The sequence below is a fragment of the Emys orbicularis genome, unplaced genomic scaffold (genome assembly GCF_028017835.1).
Source record: "Emys orbicularis isolate rEmyOrb1 unplaced genomic scaffold, rEmyOrb1.hap1 scaffold_78, whole genome shotgun sequence".
Taxonomy (NCBI): Eukaryota; Metazoa; Chordata; order Testudines; family Emydidae; genus Emys; species Emys orbicularis.
The window spans coordinates 71,209-84,609 of NW_027045196.1; the positions used below are offsets into that span (position 1 = coordinate 71,209).

Sequence of the window (13,401 nt, forward strand, 5' to 3'; positions counted from 1 at the left end):
GTGGGGGCTGGGAGCCGGGACTCCTGGGTTCTCTCCCCGGCTCTGGGAGAGGAGTGGGGGCTGGTGGTTAGAGCAGGGGGGGGTTGGGAGCCAGGACTCCTGGGTTCTCACCAGCTCTGGGAGGGGAGGGGGGGCTAGTGGGTCAGAGCAGGGGAGCTGGGAGCCAGGACTCCTGGGTTCTCTCCCTGGCTCTGGGAGGGGAGTGGGGGCTGGGAGCCGGGACTCCTGGGTATTCTCCCCAGCTCTGGGAGGCCGGAAGGTCGAGGCCAGGCGGAGGCCGTCACTGGGCCCTGCTGGGGTGGGCGGGACGTTGCCCCCTTCAGGCCCGGAGGCCACGGCTCAGGACGTAGCGCGAGGCCATGGCCAGGTTCCAGCGATGCTTCTCCAGGATGCGCCGGCACTCGACCCGGGAGTGTGGGCTGATGTGGAACAGCTGGTCAACCTGCTGGGAAAATGGGCATGTCAGGGGCCTGTCCCCTCTAGGGGGCGCTGGCTCCCACCCGGACACAGGGCGGGGACTGGCTGGCTCAGGGGGGTGAGGCATGGGGCAGGGGCCTGTCCCCTCTAGGGGGCGCCGGCTCCGACCTGGCCCCAGGGCAGGGAGGGGGGTTCTGACTGCCACCTTCAGCGTCTCGATGGCTCTCTGGGTGTCCCAGCCGTGCAGCCTCAGCGCCTCGCGACACTCCTCCACCGTCACCCCGTGGACCTTCTCCTCCACCTGCGGCGGGACGAGCAGACGAGAGGCTGAGACCCTGCCGGGGCGGGCCACCGGCCCCCCAGCCTCCGCCCCGCAGCCCCCCCACGATGCCTGGGAGAGGGATGGTGTGTCAGGACTCCTGGGTTCTTTCCCCGGCTCTGGGAGAGGAGTGGGGGCTGGTGGGTTAGAGTAGTGGGGGCTGGGAGCCAGGACTCTTGGGTTCTTTCCTCAATCACTCACCTCTTTGATTTTCCACTCCATGTCACTGTTGCCTTTCTGCCCCCCACATGGGGGCCCCATGACCCCCACTGCAGCCCTGTGGGCCCCCCCAGAGGCCCTGGTGCCCCCTGTCTCCCTCCTGTCCCTGGCCCCAGGTTGCTGGAGTGGAGCATCGATCCTGCGGGGTAGGCAGGGCCGAGGGGCAGGCCGTGACTTCGAAGGTGTCTCCAGGGGCTGCAGCCCCATTTCCCCTGGCGGGCGAGACGGTGGGTGGCCGAAGTGACGAGGCAGGAAGGCAAGATTGTCACCCGGACGCCTGGGTTTCGCCCGAAGGACGCTGAAATCCGACACTGAGTCCAGACTCTTAGAGAGACCTAGGAAGGGGGAAAGGGAAACTGAGTCACAGTTGGACTCCTGGGTTCTCTCCGCGGCTCTGGGAGGGGAGTGGGGGCTGGTAGGTTAGAGTGGGGGAGGGGCCGGGAGCCCGGACTCCTGGGTTCTCTCCCCATTCCCTTCCAGCCCATATGGTAGCAGCAGAGCCGTGCCCCCCCGGCCCCCCCAGCGCCCCTGCCAGGCTGGCTGGATACTCACGCGTCAGCCGGAGAAGCTGCTGGCTCCCCGGCTTGATCCCGCCTGGCTCTTTAGGGTCCCGGGGCTTCCCCTGCGGCCTGGGAGGGGGGCAGACAGGGGCGGGGGGAGAGAGGGAGGGTTAGTTGTGTGGGTCCTTGGGGGTAATTCCTAGATCCCATCTGGAGGGGGGCACTTTGGGGTCCCTGCCCCAGGTCACAGCCCACCCCACACTTAGGAGTTGTCATGGAAACCCCTGGGGGGAGATGGGTGAGCTGGGAGGGGGGCAAAGGAGAGGACTGGTAGAGCACCGCCTCCTTTAGAGCAAGCCACGCCCCTTCCCCATCACACACAGCCACGCCCCCTCCCTTCCCCACCTGCATGGCCACACCCCTCCTCAACAGCCACGCCCCTCCCTCAGAGACACGCCCCCTTTCTTCCATAACCACGCCCTTTCCCATCCGACACGCCCCCTCAGCCCACAACAGCATCCCCACCCCGCCCACCACACAGCCACGCCCCCTCCCCAAGTGACGCGCCCCTACCACACAGCCACACCCCCTCCCCAAGAGACACGTCCCTTCCTTCCATAACCACGCCCCTTCCTATCCGTCATGCCCCCTCAGCCCACACCACCGCCCAGCCCTCCCTAAGAGGCACGTCCCCTTCCCCGTAGCCACTCCCCCTTTCCATCAGCCACACCCCTCCCCAGGCCACGCACCTCCCCCACAGCTACGTCCCCTCCCCCCAGCCACGCCCCTTCCCCTCAGCAACGTGCCACGCCCCCTCCTTCAGCCACGCCCCCACCACACAGCCACGCGCCCTCCCTCAGCCACGCGCCCTCCCACATAGCCACGCCCTTCCCCGTCAGGAACATGACACACCCCTCCCTCAGCCATGCCCCTTTACCAGCCACTCCCCCTCCCTTAGCCACGCCCCCTCCCCTCAGCAATGTGCCTCTCCCCCTGCCCTCAGCCACGCCCCCTCCCCTACACTCACTCCTCGATGCAGTCAGGGGCTCCCCAGCTGCGGCCGGGGTCCAGGTCGCCGTGCCCTACGTGCTGGAAGCTGTTGCGGATGGGGAGGCTGATCCGGGGCACCCCAGCAGTGGGCGATTCCTCCGGGCTCACCACCGACGCCGGGAAGATCCCGACCCGCAGAGTCCGCCTGTTCTGGCCCCGCCAGGTCGAGGACTCAGGGCTGCAGGGGGCAGGAAGTGGTGTGAACCCAGGAGTCCTGGCTCCCAGCCCCCCTGCTCTAACCCACCAGCCCCCATTCCCCTCCCAGAGCCAGGGAGAGAACCCAGGAGTCCTGGCTCCCAGCCCCCCCACTCTAACCACCAGTCCCCACTCCCCTCCCAGAGCAGGGGAGAGAACCCAGGAGTCCTGGCTCCCAGCCCCCCCACTCTAACCACCAGTCCCCACTCCCCTCCCAGAGCAGGGGAGAGAACCCAGGCGTCCGGGCTCACCTGCCCTCAATCACCGTGATGAGATCGTTGGTTTCCAGTCTCAGCCACCCCGGTTCATTCAAGTCCTGAGAGGCTCGCACCTCCCGGGGACGGAGCTGAGAACAGAAGGGAAAGGGTTAATCCCATTCATAGGTCTGGGGTGTGTGTGTGTCTCTCTCTCTCGGCCCTTCCAGCCCCAGCCTCTCCCAAATGGGGGCGCCGTGGGAAGCAGATCAGGGGGGCTGGCTGTGGGGCAGGGGTCCCCAGCAGGGGGCACCATGGGGAGAAGGCAGGGAGGCTGGCTGTGGGGTGGGGGATCACAGCAGGGGGCGCTGTGGGGAGCAGAGCGGGGGCCTGGCTGTGGGGCGGGGGATCCTGGCAGGGGGCGCCATGGGGAGTGGGGCAGGGGGCTGGCCGTGGGACCCCGGCAGGGAGCACTGTGGGGAGCAGAGCGGGGGCCTGGCTGTGGGGCGGGGGATCCTGGCAGGGGGCGCCATGGGGAGTGGGGCAGGGGGCTGGCCGTGGGGCTTGGGACCCCGGCAGGGAGCACTGTGGGGAGCAGAGCGGGGGCCTGGCTGTGGGACAGGGGATCCAGCAGCCCCTGGGGTCTCTTACCTCGTGCAGCAGGCCGACGATGTCCCGGAAGTGGGGTCTCTCCTCGGGGTTGGGGGCCCAGCAGCGCCGCTGCAGCCCGTACAGGCCGCGGGGACAGTCCTCGGGGCGCTCCAGCCGCGCCCCCTCCCGCTCCACCGACAGCATGATCTGGGGGGGGGGGGGGCAAACCAGAGGGTGAACGTCCAGCTCCTCGGCGCCCCCTGCGGGAGGGTTAAAGCATCGCAGACCCCCGGACTGCATTACCAACCACAACCACTAGATGGAGTTCAAAGTCCTTCCCATAGCACAGGGGGATGGGTTCGGGGGGTGGGGGGGGGGGGGAGGGAGCCAGGACTCCTGGGTTCTCTCCCCGGCTCTGGGAGGGGAGTGGGGGCTGGTGGGTTAGAGCATAGGGGGCTGGGAGCCAGGACTACTGGGTTCTCCTGCCCCCTGGCTCCGGGACGGGAGTGGGGGCTGGTGGATTAGAGCAGGCGGGCTGGGACTCCAGGACTCCTGGGTTCTCCTCCAACCCCCGCCCCCCAGGCTCACCTGGCGCCCCGAGCGCCCCATCCAGGGCTCCTCGCCGTAGGAGAACATCTCCCAGAGGGTGACCCCGAACATCCACACGTCGGACGCGTGGGAGAAGACGCCGGAGCGCAGGCTCTCGGGGGCGCACCTGGGGTGCAGGAGAAGACACGTCAGAGAGAGAGAGAGAAACCTGCAGGACAGTGCCCCCTAGTGCCAGCCCCGCCTGCCAGGGGAGAGCGCCCCCTGCTGAGCCCCCCCGCCCCGCTCCCTGCCCCACAGCGCCCCCTAGTGCCACCCTAGTGCCAGCCCCGCCTGCCAGGGGAGAGCGCCCCCTGCTGAGCCCCCCCGCCCCGCTCCCTGCCCCACAGCGCCCCCTAGTGCCACCCTAGTGCCAGCCCCGCCTGCCAGGGGAGAGCGCCCCCTGCTGAGCCCCCCCGCCCCGCTCCCTGCCCCACAGCGCCCCCTAGTGCCACCCTAGTGCCAGCCCCGCCTGCCAGGGGAGAGCGCCCCCTGCTGAGCCCCCCCGCCCCGCTCCCTGCCCCACAGCGCCCCCTAGTGCCACCCTAGTGCCAGCCCCGCCTGCCAGGGGAGAGCGCCCCCTGCTGAGGCCCCCCGCCCCGCTCCCTGCCCGACAGCGCCCCCTAGCGCCGCCCTGGGGCCAGCCCTGCCTGCCAGGGGAGAGCGCCCCTTGCTGAGTCCCCCCGCCCCGCTCCCCGCCCCACAGCGCCCCCTAGCGCCGCCCTGGGGCCAGCCCTGGCTGCCAGGGGAGAGCGCCCCCTGCTGAGGCCCCCCGCCCCGCTCCCTGCCCCACAGCGCCCCCTAGCGCCACCCTGGGGCCAGCCCCGCCTGCCAGGGGAGAGCACTCCCTGCTGAGCCCCCTCAGCCCCGCTCCCTGCCCCACAGCGCCCCCTAGCGCCACCCTAGTGCCAGCCCCGCCTGCCAGGGGAGAGCGCCCCCTGCTGAGGCCCCCCGCCCCGCTCCCTGCCCGACAGCGCCCCCTAGTGCCCCGTGGGGGTCTCACCAGGCAAAGGGGATTTTGCGGTGGGCGGACATGATGTACCGGTCCCCCTTGCTCGAGAGCGCCCGCATGAGGCCGAAGTCACCGATCTTGGCGTGCTCCTCAGAGGCCAGCAGGACGTTGCGGGCGGCCAGGTCACGGTGGATAAAGAGTTTGGACTCCAGGTAAGCCATGCCCTGGGCCACCTGAACGGCGTAGAGCCAGAGCCGGTGCAGGGGGAAGGGCGGGCACAGCTGGTCGTACAGGGAGCCCAGCGGGGCCAGCTCCGTCACCTGCCCAGAGCATACCGGTGACGAGCCGGGAGAGAACCCAGGAGTCCTGGCTCCCAGCCCCCCCTGCTCTAACCCACCAGCCCATACTCCCCTCCCAGAGCCGGGGAGAGAACCCAGGAGTCCTGGCTCCCAGCCCCCCCTGCTCTAACCCACCAGCCCCCACTCCCCTCCCAGAGCCGGGGAGAGAACCCAGGAGTCCCGGCTCCCAGCCCCCCCGCTCTAACCCACCAGCCCCCACTCCCCTCCCAGAGCCAGGGAGAGAACCCAGGAGTCCTGGCTCCCAGCCCCCTCTGCTCTAACCCACCAGCCCCCACTCCCCTCCCGGAGTCGGCGAGGGAACCCAGGCGTCCGGGCCCTGCTCACCATCTTGAGGGGCTGGCTGAGGACGACCCCGTGGAGCCGCAGGAGGTGGGGATGGTCCAGGCCGCTCATGGCGTTCACCTCGTTGAGGAAATCAACCAGCGCGAGGGGGTCGGTGCTGACGTCAGAGCGGAGGGATTTCACTGCCACGGAGAGCTGGGTGGGGGGGCAGGGCGAGGGTCAGTTCCTGGTGGGGGGGCGGAGGATCTTTGTGGGGGTGGGGGGCCGGAGGGGAGGACAAACGGAGAAATGGAGGGGGGAGGAGAAAGGGAAGCAGCAGCCAGAAGAGAAGGAAGAGGGGGTAACAGGTGGGTCCAGCCCCACACCCCCTTCCCCCCACCCCTCCAGCCCCACATCTCTCCGTCCTCCCTTCCCCCTTCCATCCATCCATCCGTCCCTCTCCATGCTCCTTCCATCTGTCCCCCCCTTTCCAACTCCCCTCTCTGCCTTGCCCGCCAGCCCGTCTTCGGGCCCCCGGAGCACAGGTGGGAGTCAATTCGGGCTCCGGGAGACGCACCGGGCCCCTGGCTAAGAGGGCGAGGCCCCGGCCTTGCTGGGGGGGGGGGGGGGACAAGACACGGCCAGACGTTGCCCCGGGGACCTTCCCGCCCCGAAGCCGCCTGGCAAATCCCGAGGTTCAAACGATCATGTGATCACCAGCGCCAATCTCGCGATTTTCAGATCTCGGCTCTGGGTCTGTCCCCCCCACTCCGCGGTGTGAGATTCCCAGGCCATTCCTGGGAGATGCCGGACCCCACCCACGGTCCCCCACCCCCCGCGAGGCCCCCCGGACAGCTCCTCCCCCCCTGGGACCACTCACGGTGCCCCCGCCGGGCGGGGTCCACTCCCCCCGGTGCACCACCCCGAAGCAGCCGTCGCCCAGCCGCTCCCGCAGGCGCAGGTCCCATTCGCTGATTAGGCATTTCAGGGGGGGGTCCGAGTCCGGGTGGGGAGGTGGGGGGGCGGGAGGGCCCCTCCCCCGGCTCCTCGGTCCTCGGGCCACCAATCATCTGACAGAGAGAGAGAGAGAGACATGTGTACACTGCCTAATTGTCAGCGAACTCAGGAGTCCTGGCTCCCAGCCCCCCGCCACGCTCTCACCCACTAGCCCCCACTCTCCTCCCAGAGCCGGGGAGAGAACCCAGGAGTCCTGGCTCCCAGCCCCCCCTGCTCTAACCCACCAGCCCCCACTCCCCTCCCAGAGCCGGGGAGAGAACCCAGGAGTCCTGGCTCCCAGCCCTCCACCCCATGCACCCCTGGCTGGCACGAGGGGGCCTCTGTTTTCTGCCCCCAAACACCAGGGTTCCTGTGGCAATAGGGGAGGGGGTGAATCCAAACCTTATAAACCCAGGACTTGGGACGCGGCCCCTGCTGCTTCCTGCGCTTGATGGCGTCTTCCAGCCGCCGCTGACCTGAATTGGAGGGGCTGGCGGTTAGAAAGGGGGAACTCTGCTGGTGCCCCTCACTCTTGACCCGCATCCCCCTGCCAGCCCAGCCCTGCCCCCCCCCCCCCAATCCCTGCCGGTGCCCCTCACTCCCGACCCGCAGCCCCTGCCCCCCCCAGCTCTGCCGGTGCCCCTCACTCCCGACCCGCAGCCCCTGCCCCCCCCAGCTCTGCCGGTGCCCCTCACTCCCGACCCGCAGCCCCTGCCCCCCCCCAGCTCTGCCGGTGCCCCTCACTCCCGACCCGCAGCCCCTGCCCCCCCCCAGCTCTGTCGGTGCCCCTCACTCCCGACCCGCAGCCCCCTGCTAGCCCAGCCCTGCCCCACCCAGCCCTGCCGGTGCCCCTCACTCCTGACCCGCAGCCCCCGCTACCTCCCCCCCTACACCCACCGGGGCGTCCCATGCCGATGTGGTCGAGGTCGGCGGGTTTGACGTAGTCGAAGTGGCCCAGGCGGGTGACGTGTAACTCGTCCCGGATCTTGTGGTAAAACTGCTCCAGCTGGATCTCGGCGAGCAGCGCCAGGAGCCAGTCGGTGCCGCCGTCCGGGGCCATTGGGGTGGGGGGGCCCGGCTGGGTGAGCCCCGGGGCTGTCCCACAGAGACGCAGAACTGAGATCGGGGCGCCGGGCGATCCAGAGACAGTCCCCGCCCGGTTACAACCTAAAGAGAGGAAAGACCCTCGTTGTAAGATAGGGAAACTGAGGCACAGAACAGCTCCCTCGGTGACCGTCTCTCTCTCTGTGGGTTATGCTCTGTCAGCACCCAGGAGCTGTTTTCCGCCCTCTCTCAGGGCAGCTTCACTGTCTGGTCTTGTCTTCGCCACTCCCACTGGCCCCCTGCGGGACTCCCTGCCGCTGCGCCAACCCGCCCGAGCCCCAGGGGGACACACAGCGCCCGCCCCCAGACCACACGCACAGTTCTCAGCCTGGGGCGGCTAGTGGATTAGAGCGGGCGGGGCCAGGAGCCAGGACTCCTGGGTTCTCTCCCCGGCTCTGGGAGGGCAGTGGGGGCTGGTGGTTAGAGCGGGGGGGGCTGGGAGCCAGGACTCCTGGGTTCTCTCCCTGGCTGTGGGGAGAGAAGCGGCTCAGGACATGTGTAAACCCGCTCTGATCCCCGACCCCTCCCTGCCCCCCAGCACCCCACTCCCTGGGCGGGGTGGTGGGATGACACCATCACCCCAGGAGTTGAAACGCTTCGACACAGAGCAGCCTGTGACCCGGCCCCGGGACTCCTCCCTAAAGCCAACGGGGTGGGGCTGCGGAGAAGAGGAGTGGGGGTTGGGGGGAGAATCGGATGAATTTGGGCGGGGTTGGGTTTGGGGGGAAGGTTCAGGAGAATTGGGGTGAGTTTGGCGAAAGATTTGGGGATCGTGTGAGGCTGGGGGGGGAGATGTGGAGGGTCCCAGGGGATGAGTTAGGGGAAGGTTTGGGGGATCCCTTCATTCCCTGCCCCCCATTTGTGGGGCTATTAACCCTTTCCTGGCTTCATGCGTGGATTGCTTCCCTCTCCCCCCCCCCGTGCTCCCCCAACTGATGACAACCCAGGGCAGAGTTCGGGCGGCGGGACAAATATTGACACAAGAGGGTGCCAGACATAGGGACCCACCCTGTTGGGGCTCCACCCCCCTAATATAGGCCCTCTGGGGGGCGCCGGCTCCCACCCGGCCCCAGGGCGGGGACTGGCTGGCTCAGGGGGGCGGGGAATGGGGCAGGGGCCTGTCCCCTCAAGGGGGCGTCATATCGGTTTCTGGGACCCCAGGGGTAAATCGTGGGGCTTGCTGGGCTGGGGGACATGTTCACTGCCAGGAGGGCTAGAGGGGAGGGCGGGGAGGGAAGGACCCGAGGAAGGAAGGGAACATGGAATGGGGCGAATGAAGGAAGGGAAGAGTACGGGAGCGGGCTCAAGAGAGAAGGAATGGGGAAACGAGGAGATAAAGGTGGGGAGGGAGGGAGTGTAACAAAAAACTAAAGAAAGCGACGAGTGAAGAAAAAGGAAGGACGGACGGAAGGGGGGCGAGTGCAAAGGGGGGATAGGGGAAAGGGGGGAAGAAGGGACCGGGGAGAGAAGAAGGAAGCCGGAAGGAGGGAAGGGGGAAGGAGCCCAGGGAGGAGTGCAGGGCGAGCGGCCGAGGGAAGGCGGGACGGGCGCAGGGGCTGGGGAAAGGGAATTGAAAAGGGAGGAAGGAAAAAGCGGGAGGGGGGGGGGAGAACAAGGGGGAAGGGAAGGAACAGGACCCGCAAGAGGGAGGCGGAGGAAAAGGGGAGGGGGCCTTGTGTTCCCCCCCTCCAGCCGGGGCTTACTGGGATGGGGGAGGGGGGTCCCTCTCGCTCGCTCTCTCCTCCGCGTCCCGGTAGACTTCCGCCCCGCCAGCTCCTCCCCATCCCACTCCTACCACCAATGGCGGCCCAGCTCCCGGCCGCTCCCTTCCCCCTCCCGCACACACCTGGGCGTGTCCCGCTGAGCCCCAGGGGACACCTGATACCTGGCCAGGCAGGCGCCGCGCCTCTGGGTGTCACGTGGGGCACACCAGGCATGGGACACCTTGGGGAGGCGGAGGGGGGGCATGTGCCGGCCGGGCACCTGCACCCTTGTGCCAATGTGCCATGGGGTGTGTGGGAGGGATAACATGGGCCGGCGGCGATGAGTCACACGCTCCCGACACGCGGTGCCGTTCTGACACGCCAGGCCACGGGCACCCCCACACCCTCGCACACCCACTAGCCTGCTCCCATATGCATGCACGCCCGCCACCCTGCTCCCACACCCTCGCACTCCCGCCACCCTGCTCCCCACACCCTCACACCCCCACCACCTTGCTCCCATACCCTTGCACGCCTGCCACCCCTGCCCCGCCACCCTCGCACTCCCGCCACCCTGCTCCCACACCCTCGCACTCCCGCCACCCTGCTCCCATTCCCTCACACACCCACTACCCTGCCCCCCACACCCTCGCACACCCACCACCTTGCTCCCATACCCTTGCACGCCTGCCACCCCTGCCCCGCCACCCTCACACTCCCGCCACCCTGCTCCCATCCCCTTGCACGCCTGCCACCCTGCTCCCAAACCCTTGCACACCCACTATCCTGCCCCCATACCCTTGCACACCCGCCACCCTGCTCCCACACCCTTGCACACCTGCCACCCTGCTCCCACACCCTTGCACGCCCGCAACCCTGCCCCACCACCCTCGTACTTCCGCCACCCTGCTCCCATACCCTTGCACACCCGGCACCCTGCTCCCACACCCTCGCACGCCCACCACGCTGCTCCCACACCCTCGCACACCCCCCACCCTGCCCCCACGCCCTTGCATGGCCAACGCCCTGCCCCCCCCACCCGCGTGTGCACCCCCAGAGATTGCCGCTGCCAGCACGAGGCCTGGAGGGGAAGCCCATTTATTGTGGATCCAGGCGGCGGGGGCGGGGGCGGGGGTCACTCGGGCAGCGGGTAGAACCGGAACCTGCCGAGAGAAAGTCCAGACGTCAGCCCCATGAGTCACCCCCCCACACCTCGGCCGGACCTCCTCCCCCCCGCCAAAAGGGGGCGGGCCCCTCAGTGCCAAACCTCCCCCACTCCCTGTATTCCCCTTCCACCCCCGCCTCCCCCCTCCCCACCCTCTGTGTCCCCCACCTGCCCCCTGCCCTCCCTATGTCCTCCCCCCTCAGATCCCGCTATGCCCCATCCGCCTTCCCCCGCCCAAAAAAACCCACAGCCCAGGTCCCCCTTCCCCCAGCTCAGGCCCGACCCTCTCCCCTATCCCCAGCCCAGGCCCCGCCCCTTCCCCTAGCCCATCCCCTATCCTCAGCCCAGGCCCCGCCCCTTCCCCTAACCCCACCACGCTCCCAGCCCAGGCCCCGCCCCTTCCCTATCCCATCCCCTATCCTCAACCCAGGCCCCGCCCCTTCCCCTATCCCATCCCCTAGCCTCAACCCAGGCCCCGCCCCTTCGCCTAACCCCACCCCTATCCCCAGCCCAGGCCCTGCCCCTTCCCCTATCCCCTCCCCATCCTCAACCCAGGCCCCGCCCCTTCCCCTATCCCATCCCCTATCCTCAACCCAGGCCCCGCCCCTTCCCCTAACCCCACCACCCTCCCAGCCCAGGCCCCGCCCCTTCCCCTATCCCCAGCCCAGGCCCCGCCCCTTCCCCTATCCCCGCCCCCAGGCCCCGCCCCTTCCCCTATCCCCGCCCCTATCCCCAGCCCAGGCCCCCCGCTCACTGCAGGGCGCAGGTGATCACCCCCACGAGCAGGCTGGAGGCGGACAGGAAGCTCAGCAGCAGCACAGAGTCCCGGAGATCCCTGCGCCCTGGGGGCGGGGGAGCAATAGAGGGATGAATGGGGGGAGGGGAAGAAAGGGGCAGTCTGGGGGGAGGGGGCGGGCTGTGACGGGGAGGGACTCCAGGAATACCCCTTCCTCCCCCAACCGGGCGGCAAAGGGGGTCGTGTGTGGGGGGGAGGAGGTCAGTGCTGGAGGGCTGGGAGCGGGCAGAGGAGAGAGGTGGGCCCAGGCCCCCCCACTGGAGGGGGACTCACCGGGGTAACATTTTTTCAGGGCCCAGCAGGGCACCTTCCCCTTCTTGCAGCTGGAGCAGTTGATGGCCAAGGCCGAGGCACCTGGAGAGGAAGAGGGGGCCAGCGTCAGCGGGGGGGGGGGGGGCTGGGGTACCCCTCAGCTCCCCACCCCCACCCCAGGGTGCTGCGGAGGGGAGACCATTCACTCAGGGCTGGACAGACCCGGAGAGGCCAGAGGTCGCAGGTGGCCAGGCTGAAAAGCAGCCACCTCTGTGGTGGGGCACTCTCTACTGACCCCCCCCCCCGTGGTACAGCGCCCCCTAGCGCCGCCCTGGGGCCAGCCCTGCCTGCCAGGGGAGAGCGCCCCCTACTGAGCCCCCACTCCAAATCTGCCCTCCAAGCACCAACCCTGCGCTGCCCAGCATGGGATTAGGGAGGGTCTGGCTGGGCCGTGTCCGGCGGGCTGAGACAGTGGGTCCCCCAGAATAATTTGGGGGGACTCTGTTCCCCCAAGACTACAGTGTTGGGGTCACCCCTCCCAGCACCCGTCTCCCGAGGGCCGGTACTTACGGCAAGCTGGCGGGCACAGAACTGTGGGGGGCAGAGAGAGAGAGAGAGAGAGACAGTGAGGGGGTCTGCCCCCCTGCACCCCACATCCCACCCCAGCTCATGGGGCAGAGGCGGCTCTCAGCTACGGACGCACCCCAAAACCAGCTGTGGGGGACAATAAGGGAATGGGGCAGACACCCCAAGAAAGGCCCTGAGGACTAGGGAGGGCAGCGCCTTTACCCTAAGTGGGGCCCTGGGAACCCCCCCTCCCCATAGCCCCCCCCCTACCCTCCTTGCTGTACTCCAGTAGCTTCACTTCCCGCAGCCAGTCCCAGAACTTGGGCAGATCCGAGAGGGTCCGGTTGATCTCTGGGGGGACAGCGACGGTGCCCATTTGATGCCATCCTGCTCCCCACCCTGGGCTCCCTCTGTCGGGGCGCAGGATGGCCCCCTTCAGTCTATTCGCCCCCCCCCTCCGGGGGGCGGTTCTAGGGGAGGGGGTATTACCAATGAGACGCAAGACTCGGTGAGTTTTCTCAATCACCCCATCCATGGCTTGCTCATCTGGAGGAGGAAGAGGAAGGGTTGCAGGAGGGGGTACGGGGTGGGGTTCGGGGGGGGGCTGCTGGAGTTAATCTATGGGGCACGCAGGGGTTCCGGCTCCCGAGGGGGCAGTCTGGTACTCTGGGTTCAATCTTGCATCCAGGACAACCGGCTCATGTGAGCAGGAAACATCGGTTGTCAGTAGGGACCAGAGTTAACAGCCCGATTTGAGTCAAGACAGGGCAGGCCATGCCCCCTACACACTGTGAAGGTTATGAGAAGAACCCAGGCGTCCTGGCTCCCAGACCCCCCCCCCCCACACACACACACTCCCCTCCCAGACCCGGGGCTAGAGGACAGGACCCTACCCAGGGCGAATCCCTTGAAGGACTCCGGGCCCCAGGGGCGGCTGGGGCAGCCCGGGCGGGCGTGAACCTGGCGGTAGCGGGCACAGAGCCGGGCGAAACGGGCCGGGATGTCCCGGTGCCCCGCCCGGCACTGAACACAGCCCTTGGCCGGTGGGGCCAGGAGAGCGAGGGCCAGCAGCAGGGTGGCAGCCAGGGACCAGGGGAACAGAGCCAAGTGGGCACCCCAGGGGGCAGCCGCTGCCAGGGCCTGCTGCGGGGCACCGGTTTCCCAGCCTGGCCCCAT

At 68.7% G+C, this 13,401-nt stretch overlaps 2 protein-coding genes across 2 annotated transcripts; both read right to left on the minus strand.

Annotated features, from left to right (window-relative positions):
• Positions 1–319: 319 nt before the first annotated feature.
• Positions 320–7,698, minus strand: TNK1 (tyrosine kinase non receptor 1). Its single transcript, XM_065423161.1, has 13 exons — positions 7,536–7,698; positions 7,001–7,114; positions 6,523–6,695; positions 5,706–5,858; positions 5,074–5,342; positions 4,074–4,200; positions 3,546–3,692; positions 2,952–3,046; positions 2,483–2,683; positions 1,508–1,584; positions 938–1,290; positions 617–718; positions 320–442 (listed from the first exon to the last, which is right to left on the minus strand). Exons 1-13 carry the CDS (start codon positions 7,696–7,698, stop codon positions 320–322), a joined length of 2,097 nt encoding a protein of 698 aa, XP_065279233.1.
• A 2,882-nt stretch (positions 7,699–10,580) lies between these two features.
• Positions 10,581–13,401, minus strand: TMEM95 (transmembrane protein 95). Its single transcript, XM_065423162.1, has 7 exons — positions 13,119–13,401; positions 12,715–12,771; positions 12,496–12,576; positions 12,229–12,249; positions 11,680–11,760; positions 11,365–11,452; positions 10,581–10,608 (listed from the first exon to the last, which is right to left on the minus strand). Exons 1-7 carry the CDS (start codon positions 13,399–13,401, stop codon positions 10,581–10,583), a joined length of 639 nt encoding a protein of 212 aa, XP_065279234.1.